Source organism: Macrobrachium rosenbergii, chromosome 41, assembly GCF_040412425.1.
Source record: "Macrobrachium rosenbergii isolate ZJJX-2024 chromosome 41, ASM4041242v1, whole genome shotgun sequence".
NCBI classification, from domain to species: Eukaryota; Metazoa; Arthropoda; class Malacostraca; order Decapoda; family Palaemonidae; genus Macrobrachium; species Macrobrachium rosenbergii.
The window spans coordinates 35,782,762-35,798,513 of record NC_089781.1 but is presented as its reverse complement, the minus strand read 5'-3'; the positions used below and the strand labels follow the sequence as shown (position 1 = coordinate 35,798,513).

Below are 15,752 nucleotides of genomic sequence, written 5' to 3'. Positions count from 1 at the left end.
CTTTAGTGTATTTTGATGTTATTTTCATGACTAAATACATTTTTTAAGATAAAAAATTATTTACTAATTTCAATTATTATTAAGACTAATAATAATATAATAATAATAATACTGTAAGATTAAATAAAACGTAACTCAAAGAGAGAGAGAAACTGGTCGTCCCCTCCATTCAGGACGGACCCAACCTCATTAAAGCGAAGATAGATGCTCAGAATTGATACTATTGAAATATTAAAATTATATTAAAGTACTACTGAAATTATATTAAAATGATATAAGGCAGTTCCCAGTTATCAGCGATCAGATTTTATGGTGCTTGTATAGTGCCAAAAATTGCCGATTTCCACTTATCGGCACCGATAACTGGGTATTGGTGCCGAATGATACCTAACAGAAACGGCAATAAGCCCAGAAAATTGCCAATTTTCGGTTATCATCACACCGTCAGAACGGAATCCTCACGGTAACCGAGGACTGCCTGTAGTGGTAGTGGAAATTGGTGATTTCCTTCTATATTTGAAGTCTACCAGGAACCTTTCCACCTCAACCATTAAAGGATACAAAGCAATGCTGAGCTCTGTATTTAGACATAGAGGTTTAGATCTCTCTTCTAATATGGGCCTTTCTGATCTCAAGTCGTTCGATACAACCAGGCAAAAAGAAAATAGGCTAGTAGCCTGGACTTTAGATGTGGTACTGAAGTGGCTGTTGCAACCACGCTTTGAATCACTACATTACATTCTCTCTCCTTAAGGGACCTTACTAGGAAAACTCTGTTCCTAGTAGCGTTAGCGATTGCCAAGAGTCAGTGAGCTTCACGCTATGGATAAAAAGGTTGGTTTCTCTAAAGGTAATGCAATCTGGTCATTTACCTTAGGATTTTTAGCCAAGAATGAGTCCCTTGCCAACCCCTGTCCTCGTTCATTCGTGGTAAAAAGTTTAATAGATATCCTAGGTCTGGACGACGTAGAAAGAACCCTTTGCCCCGTAAGGTCATTAAGATACAGTACTATTTACTGTGAACGGAAAAGATCCATGGGCCGTCAAGCAACCTTTGGTGCTCAGTTAAGGATCCTTCTTGCCCTCTTTTCAAAAATGCCTTGGCATTTTTCATTAAGGATTTCATTCTAGAAGCACACTCACAAATTGATAAAGATACGCTGCCCATAGTGAAAGTCAAAGTGCGTGAAGTAAGGGCAGTTGCCACGTCCCTGGCCTTTAGGCATAATTTGTCTATTGCCTCTATCATACAAACAACGTTTTGGAAATGTAAATCGGTTTTTTCAACTTATTATTTGCGTGACTCTGAAACTGTCTATGAAAACTGCATTACCTTGGGCCCTTTTTCAATTGCTGGTATGGTTTTGAGAGAAGGAGTGTAGGAAGCTTCCTCCATCCTTCCTATTTTTTCGCCTTGATTCATGGTATCAAGTCGTAGGGGAGCCTGGGGGTACTTGGTATTTGAAGTGCTCACCAGTCTTTATCCACAATGGTTGGGTAATGGTATGCTGTAATGTTTGGCTATAGGCGATTGTGTTTTGTTTTATTTATTCTCTGGTTGTGTTTTTCTGGTACTGTGCCCAGGGCAGGGACAAACTAACTATTCTTTGTATGCAATTGGACATTCCTCTGCAAAAAAAGGAATTTGTAGCAGGTGACTCCTGGCTATACCACCATGCTGCTATACGTTGAGATAGCACCATCCAGAGGCAGTACTTTCCTGTAGCAGCTCTCTCAACAGGTAAGGGACCAGCAAGCATTTTAACTAATGCTAACAATATTCTACTTCTTTACATTACTAATTTTAATGTATTAGGATAGATAATCCATGCATCCCACCTCCTATAATGTGTGATTTAGCAATGTAATTACTTGGTAAGTAGCGTATATAAAAATGACATTTTTATAATAAAATAAAGTTTTATATATACTGTACTTACCAAGTAATTACAGGATCAAAGCCCTCCCTCCTCCCCTCGCATGGTTGGAAGGCATAAACATATTGAGCTTGTTTGCTAAGCTGGTTCCTCTCTTACCCCGAAAGTGGGCAGGGTCACTTGCCTAGCCAAAACAAAAGTAGTGCTACCGCGAATTTCAAAATTCTAGCAGCTGATAAATAGAAACTACAGCTATGTAATTACTTGGTAAGTATATATAAAACTTCATTTTATTATAAAAATGTCATTTTTCGTCACTTTACAAGCGCCGTAAAACCGGATCACCGTTAACCGAGCCCGCCATTAACCAGGGACTGCCTACATAGAAGTCTTAGAAGACGAGATGTTGTTTCTCCTGCACCAGTCAAGGAAGACTGTCCACTTGGCTTGGTAAACTTTGCTTGAGGAAAGTCATCTGCAACGAGCAATAGCATCCGCAACTGCGTTTGAAAATCCTTTCACTCGCACCAATCTGAAGACAGTCTGAATGCCGTCAGAGCCAGAGTGGACAGTCCTAGATGAAACCTGAAATGTGGTTGTCTGAGTAGACTGGGTTTTTGAGGTAATAGTCTTGGAAAATCTACAAGAAGCTCCAGCAAATCTGGGAACCATTCTCAGGCTGGCCAGAATGGGGCTACTAACATCATCTTTACATTCTGATGATTTCAGAACTTGTTTAACACTTCTCTCACCATCTTGCATGGGGGAAAGGTGTAAAGATCCATGTTCAACCAATCCAGAAGCAACTGTCTTTCGCCCAAGCTTGTGGATCTGGTGCTGACGAACAATACATGGGGAGATGATGATTTTTTGCAGTCGCAAACAGATCTAGAAATGGTCTTCCCCACAGCTTCCATAACTCTACACAAACTAGAGGATCTAGAGTCCACTCCGTGGGGAGAACTTGTCTTCAACAGCTGAGGTCGTCTGCCAAGATGTTGCATTTCCCTTGAATGAATCTGGTTAGGATCTGGGTTCGATTCTGATCCGCACAAATGAGAAGGGCTCTTGCTGCTTGGCAAATGGAGAAAGAACAAGTTCCTCCTTGTTTACTTATAAAAGATAGAGCCATGGTGTTGTCCAAATGGACGGACTCTGTCTTCCCGGACACCTCCGATGCAAACGCTTGCAATCCCCAGTGAACTGCCATCAATTCCTTCATGTTGATGTGCCACTTCATCTGTTCTGAAGTCTACAGACCTGAAAATTCTTTGTTTCCCAGGAGGGCTCCCCATCCTAGGTCTGACGCGTCTGAATAAAACACTACGTGGGGTTCAGAGGGAGAAGTGACTTCCCTTGAGAGAGCTTGTCTCTTGAATTCCACCGGGCCAGATCTTCTTTTATTTCCTTCATGATTGGAAATACGAAAGAATCCAGGTGTTTCTTCCTATTCCAGTTGACTTTCAGGAAGAACTGTAGGTTTCTCATGTGAAGCCTTCCTAGGGACACGAACTGCTCCATGGACGAGAGAGTCCCCAACAGGCTCATCCAATTGTTAGCAGAGCAGGATTGAAGGGCGAGGAATTTGTTGATTTTCTGAAGGCAGGAGAATATTCTTTGGGGGGAGAGAAAAACCCGAAAACTCCGAGAGTTTATCCTCCTCCCCAAATAAGCTAGCTATCTCCTGATAAGGAGTCAGTTGAGATTTTTGGAAATTCAACAAGAGGCCCAAATCCTGGGTGTGAAAAAGGGTCTTGTGAAGGTCCTCCACACATTTTTCCTTCGACTGGGAGCAAATAAGCCAATCGTCAAGATACGAAACGTTAGACTCCCATCAGATGTAACCATTTTGCCATTGGTACAAGAACACGCGTGAATACCTGTGGGGCTGTCAACAACCCAAAGCAAAGGGCTCTGAACCTTTCGCTGGAACACAAACCTTAAAAACTTCCTCGAATCCCGATGAATTGGGACATGGAAGTAGGCGTCTTTCATGTCTATCGAGACCATCCAATCTTCCAGACGAATGGATGAAAGGACGAACTGGGACGTCTCCATCTTGAATTTGGTTTTCTGTATGTACAAGTTCAGGGAACTTACATCCAGGACTGGCCTCCAGCCTCCCCGATGCTTTGGGGACTACAAACATTCGATTGTAGAACCCTGGAGATGAGGTGTCCTCGACTAGCTCCAATGCTTCTTTTACAAGAATGGCTGTTACTTCTTGGGAGAAGGCTGAAAACTTCTCGGAGTTTGCCGAGCAAGTCGTCAATGAAACAGGCTTGTTGCTCAAGGGTTTTTTGTTTCAGAAATGGGATCGAGTAGCCTCCTCTTAGAGCTTGGACAATCCAACTCTCTGCTCCTCTTGCTTTTACATTATACCCTTTAACAGAAGCACCAATTTTCTCAATCGTGTCAACGGGTAATCCACACTTAAGATTAATTCTCGATTCAAGGCTGGTAATGAGGTTGGGGTCGGGAGTAAGGGAGCCAGAGTGCGGAGTAATTGGTACAGATTGAGACATGGGATCGGGTGGAACAAAGGAAAAAGAATCAGAATTATCAGACAAGATTTTGCCGACACCTGACTAGCTAAAGTCTTCTTACTACTAGCCCTAGCCACTGCTTTTCTCTTTTTATCCCTAATTTCGTCAAATGACTATTCAAGGTCTTCCACATTTTGGGATCCCAAGAGACATACTCATTACATATCAATTCAGGGAAACATATTTGACCCCTGCAAGAAGAACATATAGTATGAGGGTCATAACAGGGTTTAATCAGTCTCGTATCGCAGCCTTTACTGCAATACCTAACACTTTGAGAGCCCAAATCGGACATGCTGACAAGTCGAGTCAAAGAAAGTCCAAATATAATACTAGTATACTTCACTTCACCAATAATCCAAGATCAAAAGAGAAGATAAATTTAAATTTCAGAAGAAGAAGAAGAAGAAGAAGAAGATTCGGCGTAAACGTAGCAGTCATATGTGTTCTTTCATGCCCTGTAGTTTTGATTAAAATACTTCCTCTCCAATTTTCATTACGTTCAAGTTGCATCCATGTTGTTGATGTATGATAATTTATAGTCATTAGCAGCTTGAACATTGTTTTCTCAGCTTCAGCTACAACTTGCAGCCTAAATTTAGCAGTATATTTCCTTGCCGATCTTTTACCCATACCGAATTAGGGTATAATGTAAAAATATATCAGTCCTATTCTACTTAACTTCATTTGTGCTATAACTACGGGAACTGTTTATTACTGTATGATGGTTGATATACAAGCAAAACAGCAGTTGTTATCTGATTCGGTTATAAGCAAACCAACAGTTTCTCGTTCGGTTGTTTACGGCTGCACACATTTATGCAAGAGTATAATGTTACTAACAATACTTTTATCATTCTCTTTTACCTTTTTAACTAGAAGATGGGATAAAGAGATGGAGGAAAAGAAGGTGGTCTATTGTAATTTGAAATCTCTTGCTGCCTGACTGTATGCTGCTGCCTGTGCCCGTGGGCAAATTAAAAATATTTTCTAAATATTGTCGTATCGGTATCAATTACTTACCCCATCGAATTATCGTAAGGCGAATTATCGTAACTCGAGCACTACCTGGGTACCTGAGTATTTTAATAGTTTCATCACAAAAAGTGCATTTAGTCATGAAAATGACATGGAAATACAGTAATTAGTGAATATTTCTGTGAAGAATACTGCAAATGGGCGAATTCTCAGCGAATAATGTGTATATATGTTCCCTAGAGAAATCCGCGAATAGGCGAGTCCATGAATATGGGGGCTTTACTGTAATAATAATAATAATAATAATAATAATAATAATAATACAGTACTGTATTTTCCATGCATTTTAAACAAACAAGTAGTGATTCCCAGTCTTTTTTATCCTCGGCTTGAGAAGGCGGGGGGGGGTAACGCGTCAATTTACTTGACAGTTTGACATATGGGACGGAGGGGAAAGTGTTGCCCTCAGAGGCTCAAGTATTTCAATCTTTTGATATGTAAGGAGTTATTCTCCTCTCTCTCTCAGGAAAAGATACTGTTTGTGTGTGTGTTCGTAGTGTTTTAAAAATGTGTAGTAAAGGTATTACATCTTTGGATGAAAAAAACATATTCTTTTGTTGTCAGAGAGATTAAAGAGATAAACTCCTCTCTCTCTCTTTCTTTCTTTTGCCCCAGCCAGCCTTGCTGAATATAAGTCGAAGTGGTCACTCTTTCTCTCTGCTTTGGCTGGAAGGCTTAGAAGTACATATATGTATATACAGTATTTTTAAAGTACTAATGTTTATGATGACTTTGAAATTATATTAATAATATAATTTCAAAGATTAATACAGCAATAGGATAATAATTTAAGATATATTTGATGTAGCATGATACTTTAAGTACATGTGTGTGTGTGTGTGTGTGTGTGTGTCCCCAGCGAATGCGAAGGGATTTACTGTATCGTTATTATAAGGGCAAAACAGAGTGATAAAGACAAAAAGGAGGCATTCAACTCAACAGATCTGTGCTTCCTATCTGTAGGAATGTACAACTTCAGACATCTGCAAGGCATTATGGGGCATGTGGGGGGTCCAAACATGGCAGATCAGTTTCAAAACACACAAAATCACAAGTTGCCCTTGTACTGCTCCATAGCATGGCTCAATGGCTTGGCCCACATACGCAATGCTTCTACAGGGATTTGACCTCGAGGTCTACTTGTTTCCATCCTTCAGACTCATCGGCCACATTCTGTTAAAATTTGGGAATTCAAGTAATGCCTGCAAGTGTCTGTGGCTTATCTATAACCACAACAAAATGAGTTTCATGACCTGTTGGCTCCAGTTGCAGGATTCCCAAGGGAACTGTTCATGTGGAAAAAGTTACCGAAGCAGCCCATCTGCATAAGTTACAGGATACCTTCCTTCTTTAAACATAGCGACTGTCTAACAATCCTTCAAAAAGTGGGTTTTTAGAGGCAGCAGCTGCCACTATCGCTACTCCCTGCAAAAAGTCAATGATGAACCTTTACCAGGAAAATGAACAAGCTTCACCGCTTGACGTAGAGAAGAGAATTCTACTACAGTACACTCAGACTCTATTCCCGCAATAGTGGACACTTTCACAATCTTAAGATCCAATGAGAAGCTGTGGGCATAAATGCAGAATCTAGCATAATTTATACCACCTGATCAGTCATTTCACCCAGTCTAAGACAGAGCCACCAGCATGGACTTTTGGCTGCAGTTTTGAGGAGTCTCACCATGCCTTCTTTCAAGCCCTAATAGTAGATTGCAGTTCTTCTAGACATAATCTCTTCAAAACAAGAGCAAATAAACTACAAGCCTGGCATGACCCTACCCATAAGAATTGGTCCTCCGTCAGCCATTCCATTGGCAAAGACTTTGTGGCAAGAACCTGACAGGCAGTTTCACATAAAAAATCTAACAGGCAACTTCATGGCAAAAAAGACAAACTGGTGGACTTTGATGATGCTATGACTCCCGGCAGCATGGAGAGCGGTGTTCTTCTATGCCAAGTGAAAGCTATTAAGCTCTACTTTTGAAAAACAAAAATGTAATTTACCACCTCCTCAAGGTTGTTCCTGAGCACTGGAGTTAACAATGTCCCAGCAAACCATTTCCAAGGCATATTCAGGAGTATCCATGGAAATTTATTACAACTTAAAATCAAGACCAATGAGGTCTGAGCAATGTCCACTTCAGTGGCCTTCAAGCATAATATTGAAATAGTAGCTATCCTCATGAAAGCTAAGTGGAGATTTCACTCCATCTCACACTTCTACCTCAGAGACTTAATGCACAAATCTTGATTTTTGTCCTTAGGCCCTAAACTGTTGAAAGAGGTAGTAAAGGAAGAGCTACTGTTTCTTCCTTTTAGCTTTTATTTTCTCTGGCACCTTCATGGGCTCACAGAGCAAGCCAACTCACTGTCAATTTCAATACTACGCAGACTCACAGATCCTATTCTTCTGCTGAGTGCAAACAACTGCTTTACTTCCCGTTCTTCTAGAGGCCATTAATGAATGCCCTGCTTTAGGCCACACATCCTAAAAGGCACTCTTTAGAACATAACTACCACCTAGATCACAGAACTCCTACATATAGGGAACCTCTTCTCTCATCCTCCCTCCTAAATAGCAATTCAGGCATGTAATGGGTTGTAATGAACACGAGATAATTTAATAAAATAAAATACTTATTTCATCCCCAGTATGACACAATGAATATGAGTACATGTAAGCAGCAGTAGGAGGCCAGCCAGACTGGGAGGGCTCTTTCTTTTCCAAATAATGGCATGACTAGGATGAGTTTTGCAAAATTGTCAGGCTTGTATGGATACCATTTTTTCTATTATAAAAGCACTGTGGTTCACATCTTTAATTCTTGGCCATGGCAAAATTCCAGTAATGCTTTTCATTCATGGTTTCACTTCATGCTCTCTAAGGCATTCTTACTGGTTATGAAAAAAAGCTAAGGCAAACCCAAGTGGTTCTGCGCATGAAACCGGATTCTTTAAAAAACTCACACATTGTATATGAAGAAGCAGCCTAGTTTTTCAAATGTTTCATTACATTCTAACCAGAGCACTTACAATAAAAAGATATTCAATCTCAGTTATTTTCCTTATATATTGGCTGGCTGTCTTAGGTTTATTACAATGGGCAAAGGTGCTGTCTGCTGTTATCGTGGCCTTTTTTTCACTATTTTCTTTGTAAAATATGATGTCTTACAGGTAATTTACAGTAAAACCTACATATAGTTTATTGATGCATACTGCACTTTGGTTTGTCTCTCAGCCAGACATGAGAGTGTAGTGGGATGTGTGGAGAAATGCTTGCATCCCACCTATCTGTACCATGGATTTTACTAGTTTGTACTTTACAACACTTGTTTTGAATGGATTTGAAAGAGCTTGTACTGATTCAGTAAGCATGAGTGGAGGAATAAATCTTTGCCCTTTTCTTCGTCATTTTTTCCCTTAATTTTAAGTTTTGCTTGTTCTTCAAAAAATTCCTACTCTATATACAGGCTTATCATTGGCTAAACATAATTACTGCCTATTAGGTCTAAGGTGAAGCGTTGCACCTTGATAACGATTGTTACTTTGCTCACCAAATGGTATCTTAAGACATGATAGGAGTTAGTTGGACATTTTTCTTCATTATATGAGCTTTGCATCTACAAACATTTATTTCTGCAAAACTGATGTATATGTGGCACTATTTTTTATTTATCTATAATACTTTCAGAGTAACCCATGAAGGCTGAGGGAACAACAAACTTTATCTTACTGTGACACATTTTGCTTTAAGGGAAAAAACTGTTAAACATGGTAAATAGTTCTTTGCTACCACTGTCAAACAGAACCAAATCAAAATAAATTATAAACAGTTCATAATGATAATAAAAAATCTACACTGTGCCCAGTCATCACTGTAGAGAAAGATGATTTACACTTATATTATAATGTAAGCAACAATCCACTAAACATGAACAAAACAACCTGGAAATAACTTATATGCAAGAATTTTTCAACAATTAAATATCAAAATACAAGCATACCACACATACTTCAACTGTATGACTTCAAAACTTCCAGAAAATCCACTAACCTTATACAGGGTAACCTATTTGGAGTGGAAGCCGTATCATCTAGAAAAGAGCCATCAGCTGATAGGTATGCTAAGTCACCAACTGATGATCTTCGCTTGCTGGAATAGTACAAGTCATAACTATTGTTGTAGTATCAAATGACTTACAGAACTGTAATACAGTACAAGAATATAACTATAAAATAATTATGCTGTAACTTATCTATTGCAAACAATACTCAAGTGCTTTGCAGTTGGTTGAGAACAATAATTTCCTCTGTTTCTGCCCATATTCTCTTCTTTCCATTTCCACTACATTTTGCAATTTTTTTTAGATAATTATGCTCTGTTGAAAGAGTAATAACATCTATATGTATTGCAATTAAGCTACTTGCAGTGACTGAAAAGCTTTTATAAGATTAATTCTTTATTAGTTTTGAGAGGCAAAGAACACATCTCTATTAAACCCACCTTATAATACTTTCAAAATCCTAGTGATCACCTACATTATCTTTTAGGGACCTAACGCAATTTTGAAGTGACAGTTGCCTGTCATGCACTTCTGTACGTGAAAAATGCAGAACAGAATACAGAATTTAGGCCAAAGGCAAAGCGCTGGGACCTATGAGGTCACTCAGCGCTAAAACAAAAATTACCAGTAAAAGGTTTGAAAGGTGTAACGGAAAACCTTGCGGTTGCACCGTGAATCAATTGTTAGGAGAGGGTGGAAAGTAAGATGGAAGAAAGAGAATAAGAATGGAGGTACAGTAAAAAGAATGAAGGTTCAAAGCCAGGGGCCAAAGGGATCTGCAAAGAGCCTAAGTAATTCCTACAGTGTATTGCATGAGGTGCAATGACGGCACTAACCACCTAAGGGGGTAACCGAATGCATGATGAGGTATTTATCTGAGTATACTCCCCACTATACCAAGGGTAAGTTTTGACAACTGGTAGTGCAAGACATTTGTAAGCGGTATTGTTTCTAAACATTTGGAATATAATAAACACATCTTTTACAAATAAAGTTACCAATATTCCTGATCTACAGCCCAATCTTCCTTCTGCTGAGTATTACCTAGCTTTTTATTCTTCTCAATCCTCTCTCCAAAACTCAGCTGACTAAACATTACTGAGCAGCTACCCATTTCAATCTTCCTTTCTCCAAAACTCAATTTCCAAAATACACATATTACTTTTCAATTTTCTTCTACTTCCTAAATTGCAGCTGTCAAATCATGCTTCAGAAATCTTATAAAATTTTAAAATACAACAATGCTAAAATTCCAATTTCATCTGTCTTTTCTCAAGCAATTGCCTCACTAAAAATTCTTTTTCCCCCCTTTTATTAATGTCTTCTATACACTTGCCTGTTGACCAAATTATCTTTCTTCAAAGACTTTACATGTTACTAAAAGTCTCTGCTAATGCTGGACAACACCAAATTGAATTCAAACCACATACAGCAGAGTGGTTTCTTCCTGCCTACAAATGAATGTGGTTCATTTTCACCTGCAATGCCTGCAGTGTTGTGTCTTTTTACCATCAATCACTTGGGAGGCAAACACCGCCTTGATTTTTTTGTAACCAAAAGTTGAAACAAAACATGTAGTACTCAAAGCATCTGTGATATACACAAAATACAGCAAATATTTCTCCAAGAGATTACAAGCCCTAATCCTACTACTTTTCTCTTATCTAATCATTGCAACTGGACTAGGTCACAAAAGGATTTCCTTAAAAATTTCCTACCAATGAAAATGAAGCTCCAGTGCTTTAATTACTTACTGCCCTAATTCTTACTTCCTACATGTAACTTTCAATCACCTATTACCCTTCTCTTTTTAAACTTGTCCGAAAAGATGTGACTGGTTAAAACTTTCACAAAGGAATAATGCCTTCTACTTGAGCTATTTTATTTCAATCTCTAAAACACCTTGAAATTTCCTACTAATATTGGGTAATTCAAATAGCTTCTATAGGATAAGAGATCCTAAGCCAATCTTTTAATGTCAAAGTGACTTTCTAAGACGTTGTACAGTATCATTATTCTTTCCACAGAACCCTGATATGTCTAGGGCATTTGACAACTAGCAAAAGACTGTTACCTTTAACTTCTTTCAAAATGTAGGTATTACTGGCCAGTCATAAGAGTCAAGTATTTTGATTCAGTGATCTGGTTACTCTACCTAATAACAATCCTTCTGCATTAAATCTCCAAATTCTTCTTACTCCATTTTATTCTTTATCTCCTTCAATTTTTTCAAAATTCTTTCTAATATAGTTAACAAATCAGCCTTTTTTCAAAATTCCTATTATCTTTCTAATATAGTTAACATATCAGCTACTGAAATCATATATCCAAGCTTCTTATCAAGAACATACTCAAGTGATAAGATATGAAAATAAAAACCCATTCAGTGTATTATAAACTAGTGAAGTGTGGCATAATATTTAAGGTTAAAATTTTCTCCTTCAACTAAATAGAGTAAATGCAGTATCATCAGAATAAGGTAATGTATAAAATGCTACCTACTAGGAGTTTGTGGAAGTATACTGCAATAATACTAAAGAAAATGAACTGAATTCCCAGTGAATCTTTCCTTTCCAGTGCAAATGACTTGAACTTGGCCAACTTTCTTTGTGTATCTAAGTGATTCATCTTTCCTAATCCAATCAAGCATACCTTGCAGGTGGTGCTGAGGCTAAAGCAGATGAAGAATCATCCTGCGCTAGTTGCTGCACAGTTTCTCGCACTCTTTTCCGTCTTCTACTTCTTGAGCCTGGAGTATTTGGAGAAGAGTATCTTTGAAGGGGGCTTAAGAAGTTGTTACTAACGTTCTGAAAATGAAAAAATCTACATTCAGTTCGTTCTGCATATTTTCTCTCTTAAGAGAACACTTATATTCAAAATTAAGCTAGCCATCTGGGAGATAAATTACGGCAAAAAATACAATATAGTCATTTTCTCTCTAACTTCGAAAACAATATTTGTCATGGGTATACTTACCATTTCTTCAAAAAGATGTAACTTCTCATTGGGACATGTATCCATTTGTATGGAAGTCCAAAACCATTCTGCCTTAACAACATGTGCTTTTGCTGGACATTCAGGTTTGTCTGTCACACTCTCCTCTATAACCTGCAAAAATAACAGTAAATATAACAGAATTCAGAGAATGCACTGATGTTTACAAACAACTACAAGTAATATTAACTTACACATACAGGAATAGTGCAGCAGATAATTGCATATTTCATAAGAATCGTTCAGATAGTGAAACAAGCATGAAATTTTGCACAAGTGCTCTTTAAAGTTCCCTCTATCAGAAAAGGGCGCTGGCCACGCAAAAAATTTAATATGGCGGCCAAATTCCAAGATGGCGGCCAGTATCGACAGATTTTGGCTAATTTTTCACTAGAATGGCATGTATTTGCTTCTAGCAATATGGTAAAGCTCTTCCATACTATTTCTTGTGAATATTATGTTTCTGTAGCTTCCCAGTACAGTTTACCTTTAAATATGGGGGCTATATGGCTGCCAAGAAAAGGTAGAAACAATAATTATAATGAGAAATAATGCCCGTTCAACAATTATCGTTTTAAGCATGGATCTTGGTTTCTGTGGTTTTAGATCCTAATGAGGCCATCTCTTTCGAATAACTCATCAATTTTGAAGGAAAATTAATAAATGTAAAAGAGTGTATGTCTGCACACACCAGGGCACACTGGTGACATCACTGCTGTGTAACTCAGCATGGGGTTCAGTGCCAGCTAATCCAGCTTTACTAATCCTGTAGTCTTAGACTAGTAGTTGTAGTATAGTTTAGTTTAGTGTCCCAAATGCTTTCTAACAGCCCCAGACCAGCTATAGTTAGATAGCCGCACCTGAATAGACAGGATGTGCCAGCGAGGGAGAGCCGAGCCAAGGGTATGGGGGCTGTACATGATGGTTCATGTACTTACCCGGATGGTGTACAGATCACACGGGACTTAAATGGCACTGGATGAATGATCGGGCTAGGTGTAGGGAGACCGACCTAGTTGAATCCCATACAGGAATGTGTGCTTTGTTTAAGGTGGTAAAAGGATAACCCCTCGGCCTTAATCAAAAGTGAAATCATGGCAGAATGTGATGCCAATCCAATATTGAGCAGTAGAAAAACAAACTGGAGTTTGTGTTGTCTTTGTCAGAAGGACAAAGAGGTGAGCACTTGACATCACCTCCAAGTCATCATGTCCTAGACCATGATGGGTACACAATGCTGGCAAGGAACATTCCCATGTTCAGTGAAATTAATGAAATGCCACTGATAATGGATCCAGCAAGGCTGGATGAAGGTGATGGCATAGAGGCCACTCTCAGGAAAAATGCAGCAAAATACCATGTGAACTGTCGCTTGTTGTTTAACAACACTAAACTGGACCGCAAGAAAGCGACAATCCAATGACCAGACCAGCAACACTGAGACTAGTCGTGCAAAACTGCGCCGAACCAGTGATGACAATGAAGTTTGCATTTTCTGTGAAAGTGGCACCTGCATCTGATCTCAGACAGGCTAGTACTAAGGGCCTTGACTTGAAATTGCGTGAATGTGCAGAGATACTTAGTGATGGCAAGCTCCTTGCTAAGTTGACTGGTGGGGATGTCATTGCACAGGAGTTTAAGTATCACCATGCCTGTCTTTGTGCCCTCTACAACAGAAAAAGGTCCTACCTGAGGAGCCTTGAGAAAGACCAAGGTAGCACTGAGTCAGAATCAGATGTGTATCCACTAGTTCTGTCAGAACTGATGACATACATTGTTGAAAACAACCTTTGTTCAGATGATCCAGTCACATTTCGGCTGGCAGATATTTGCCACCTCTACCAACAACGTCTGGAACAATTAGGTGTAGAGTCACCAAGTGTAAATTCCACGAGACTCAAAGACAAACTTCTGGCAGAAATTCCAGAACTTGAGGCTCATAAATCTGGCAGAGATGTATTACTTGCATTTCAAAAGGATGTGGGAAAAGCACTTGCTCAATCATCTGATCTTTCAGAGGCAGTTATCATTGCTAAAGCAGCAAATATTCTCAGAAAGTCTATACTTGATCATCAGTCACGGTTTGATGGCACATTTTCTGAGGCTTGTGTATGAAAATTCTGTGCCTCCTCTCCTGCTCCAGTTTGTAGGGATGGTTGAGCATGGGGCTGACATCAAGTCACAGTTACGATTTGGAGCATCAAAGTCAGACCAGGCCATTGCACAGCTCATGCAGTTCAACTGCTACTCCCGATACAAAGAGGGAACAACAACTCATAGACACTCCAAAGACAGAGAAACACCATTCCCAGTCTACATGGGACTCTCAGTCTATGCCAAAACCAGGAAGAGAAACCTGGTTGAAATGCTACATCAGTATGGCCTCAGTATCTCTTATGACAGAGTACTGGAGGTCTCTGCACAGTTAGGAGATGCCACAGTTAGCAAATATGTGGAGGAGGGTGTGGTCTGTCCCCAGTACTGCGAAAAGGGTTGTTCACCACTGCAGTGATGGGCAACATCGACCACAACCCATCTGCAACTTCTGCCACTACCTCCTTCCATGGAACTAGCATCTCCATATTTCAGCACCCCACCAAGGAGAACACTGGACAGGAAAGACAGCAACTAAAGTTTGCACCTGAGAAAGTGAGGTCGGTGCCTGAATTGCCGGACACATTCACAAACATCTCACCAGCTTCCTTTCAAACAAAGAACCCTGTGCCACCAAACACTGCAATACCAAAGCCACCCACAGATATCTTTGGGCCACAGCTTGCACTGGAGTATCAGTGGCTAGACAAGGTCATAGTCACCCAGGAAATAGATGATGCAGTGAATCTGACGTGGTCAGCTCATCACGCTTCATTGAAGAGAAGCCCAGAATTTGAAGTAACCATAACTTCATTGCTTCCTCTCCGCGTGATCAGGCTCATTCTGTTGCTACGATCAAACACGTAATGCAGAAAGTGCAGGATGTCACTGATTTTCTGAACCCTGGCCAGATACCCATAATCACAGCTGATCAGCCAATCTATGCCGTAGCAAAGCAGGTGCAGTGGCAGTGGCCTGATCAGTATGGCGAAGACAAGTATCTGGTAATGTTTGGTGGTCTGCACATTGAGATGGCAGCAATGACATCTCTTGGTACTCTTCTTCATGGCAGTGGTTGGACAGGAGCTCTGGTGGAGGCAGGAGTTGCTTCATCTGGAACTGCAGAATCCTTCCTG

The 15,752-nt window shown here is 39.6% G+C and overlaps 1 protein-coding gene across 1 annotated transcript in view; it reads right to left on the bottom strand.

Annotated features, from left to right (window-relative positions):
* Positions 1-15,752, bottom strand: part of LOC136827084 (protein ECT2-like) — a 247,932-nt gene that overhangs the window by 199,247 nt on the left and 32,933 nt on the right. The window contains exons 6-8 of the mRNA XM_067084838.1: positions 12,505-12,636; positions 12,181-12,335; positions 9,519-9,617 (exon numbers count right to left, since the gene is read on the bottom strand). Of these exons, the coding sequence (XP_066940939.1) occupies positions 9,519-9,617; positions 12,181-12,335; positions 12,505-12,636 (386 nt within the window). The remainder of the gene's footprint in view (positions 1-9,518; positions 9,618-12,180; positions 12,336-12,504; positions 12,637-15,752) is intronic.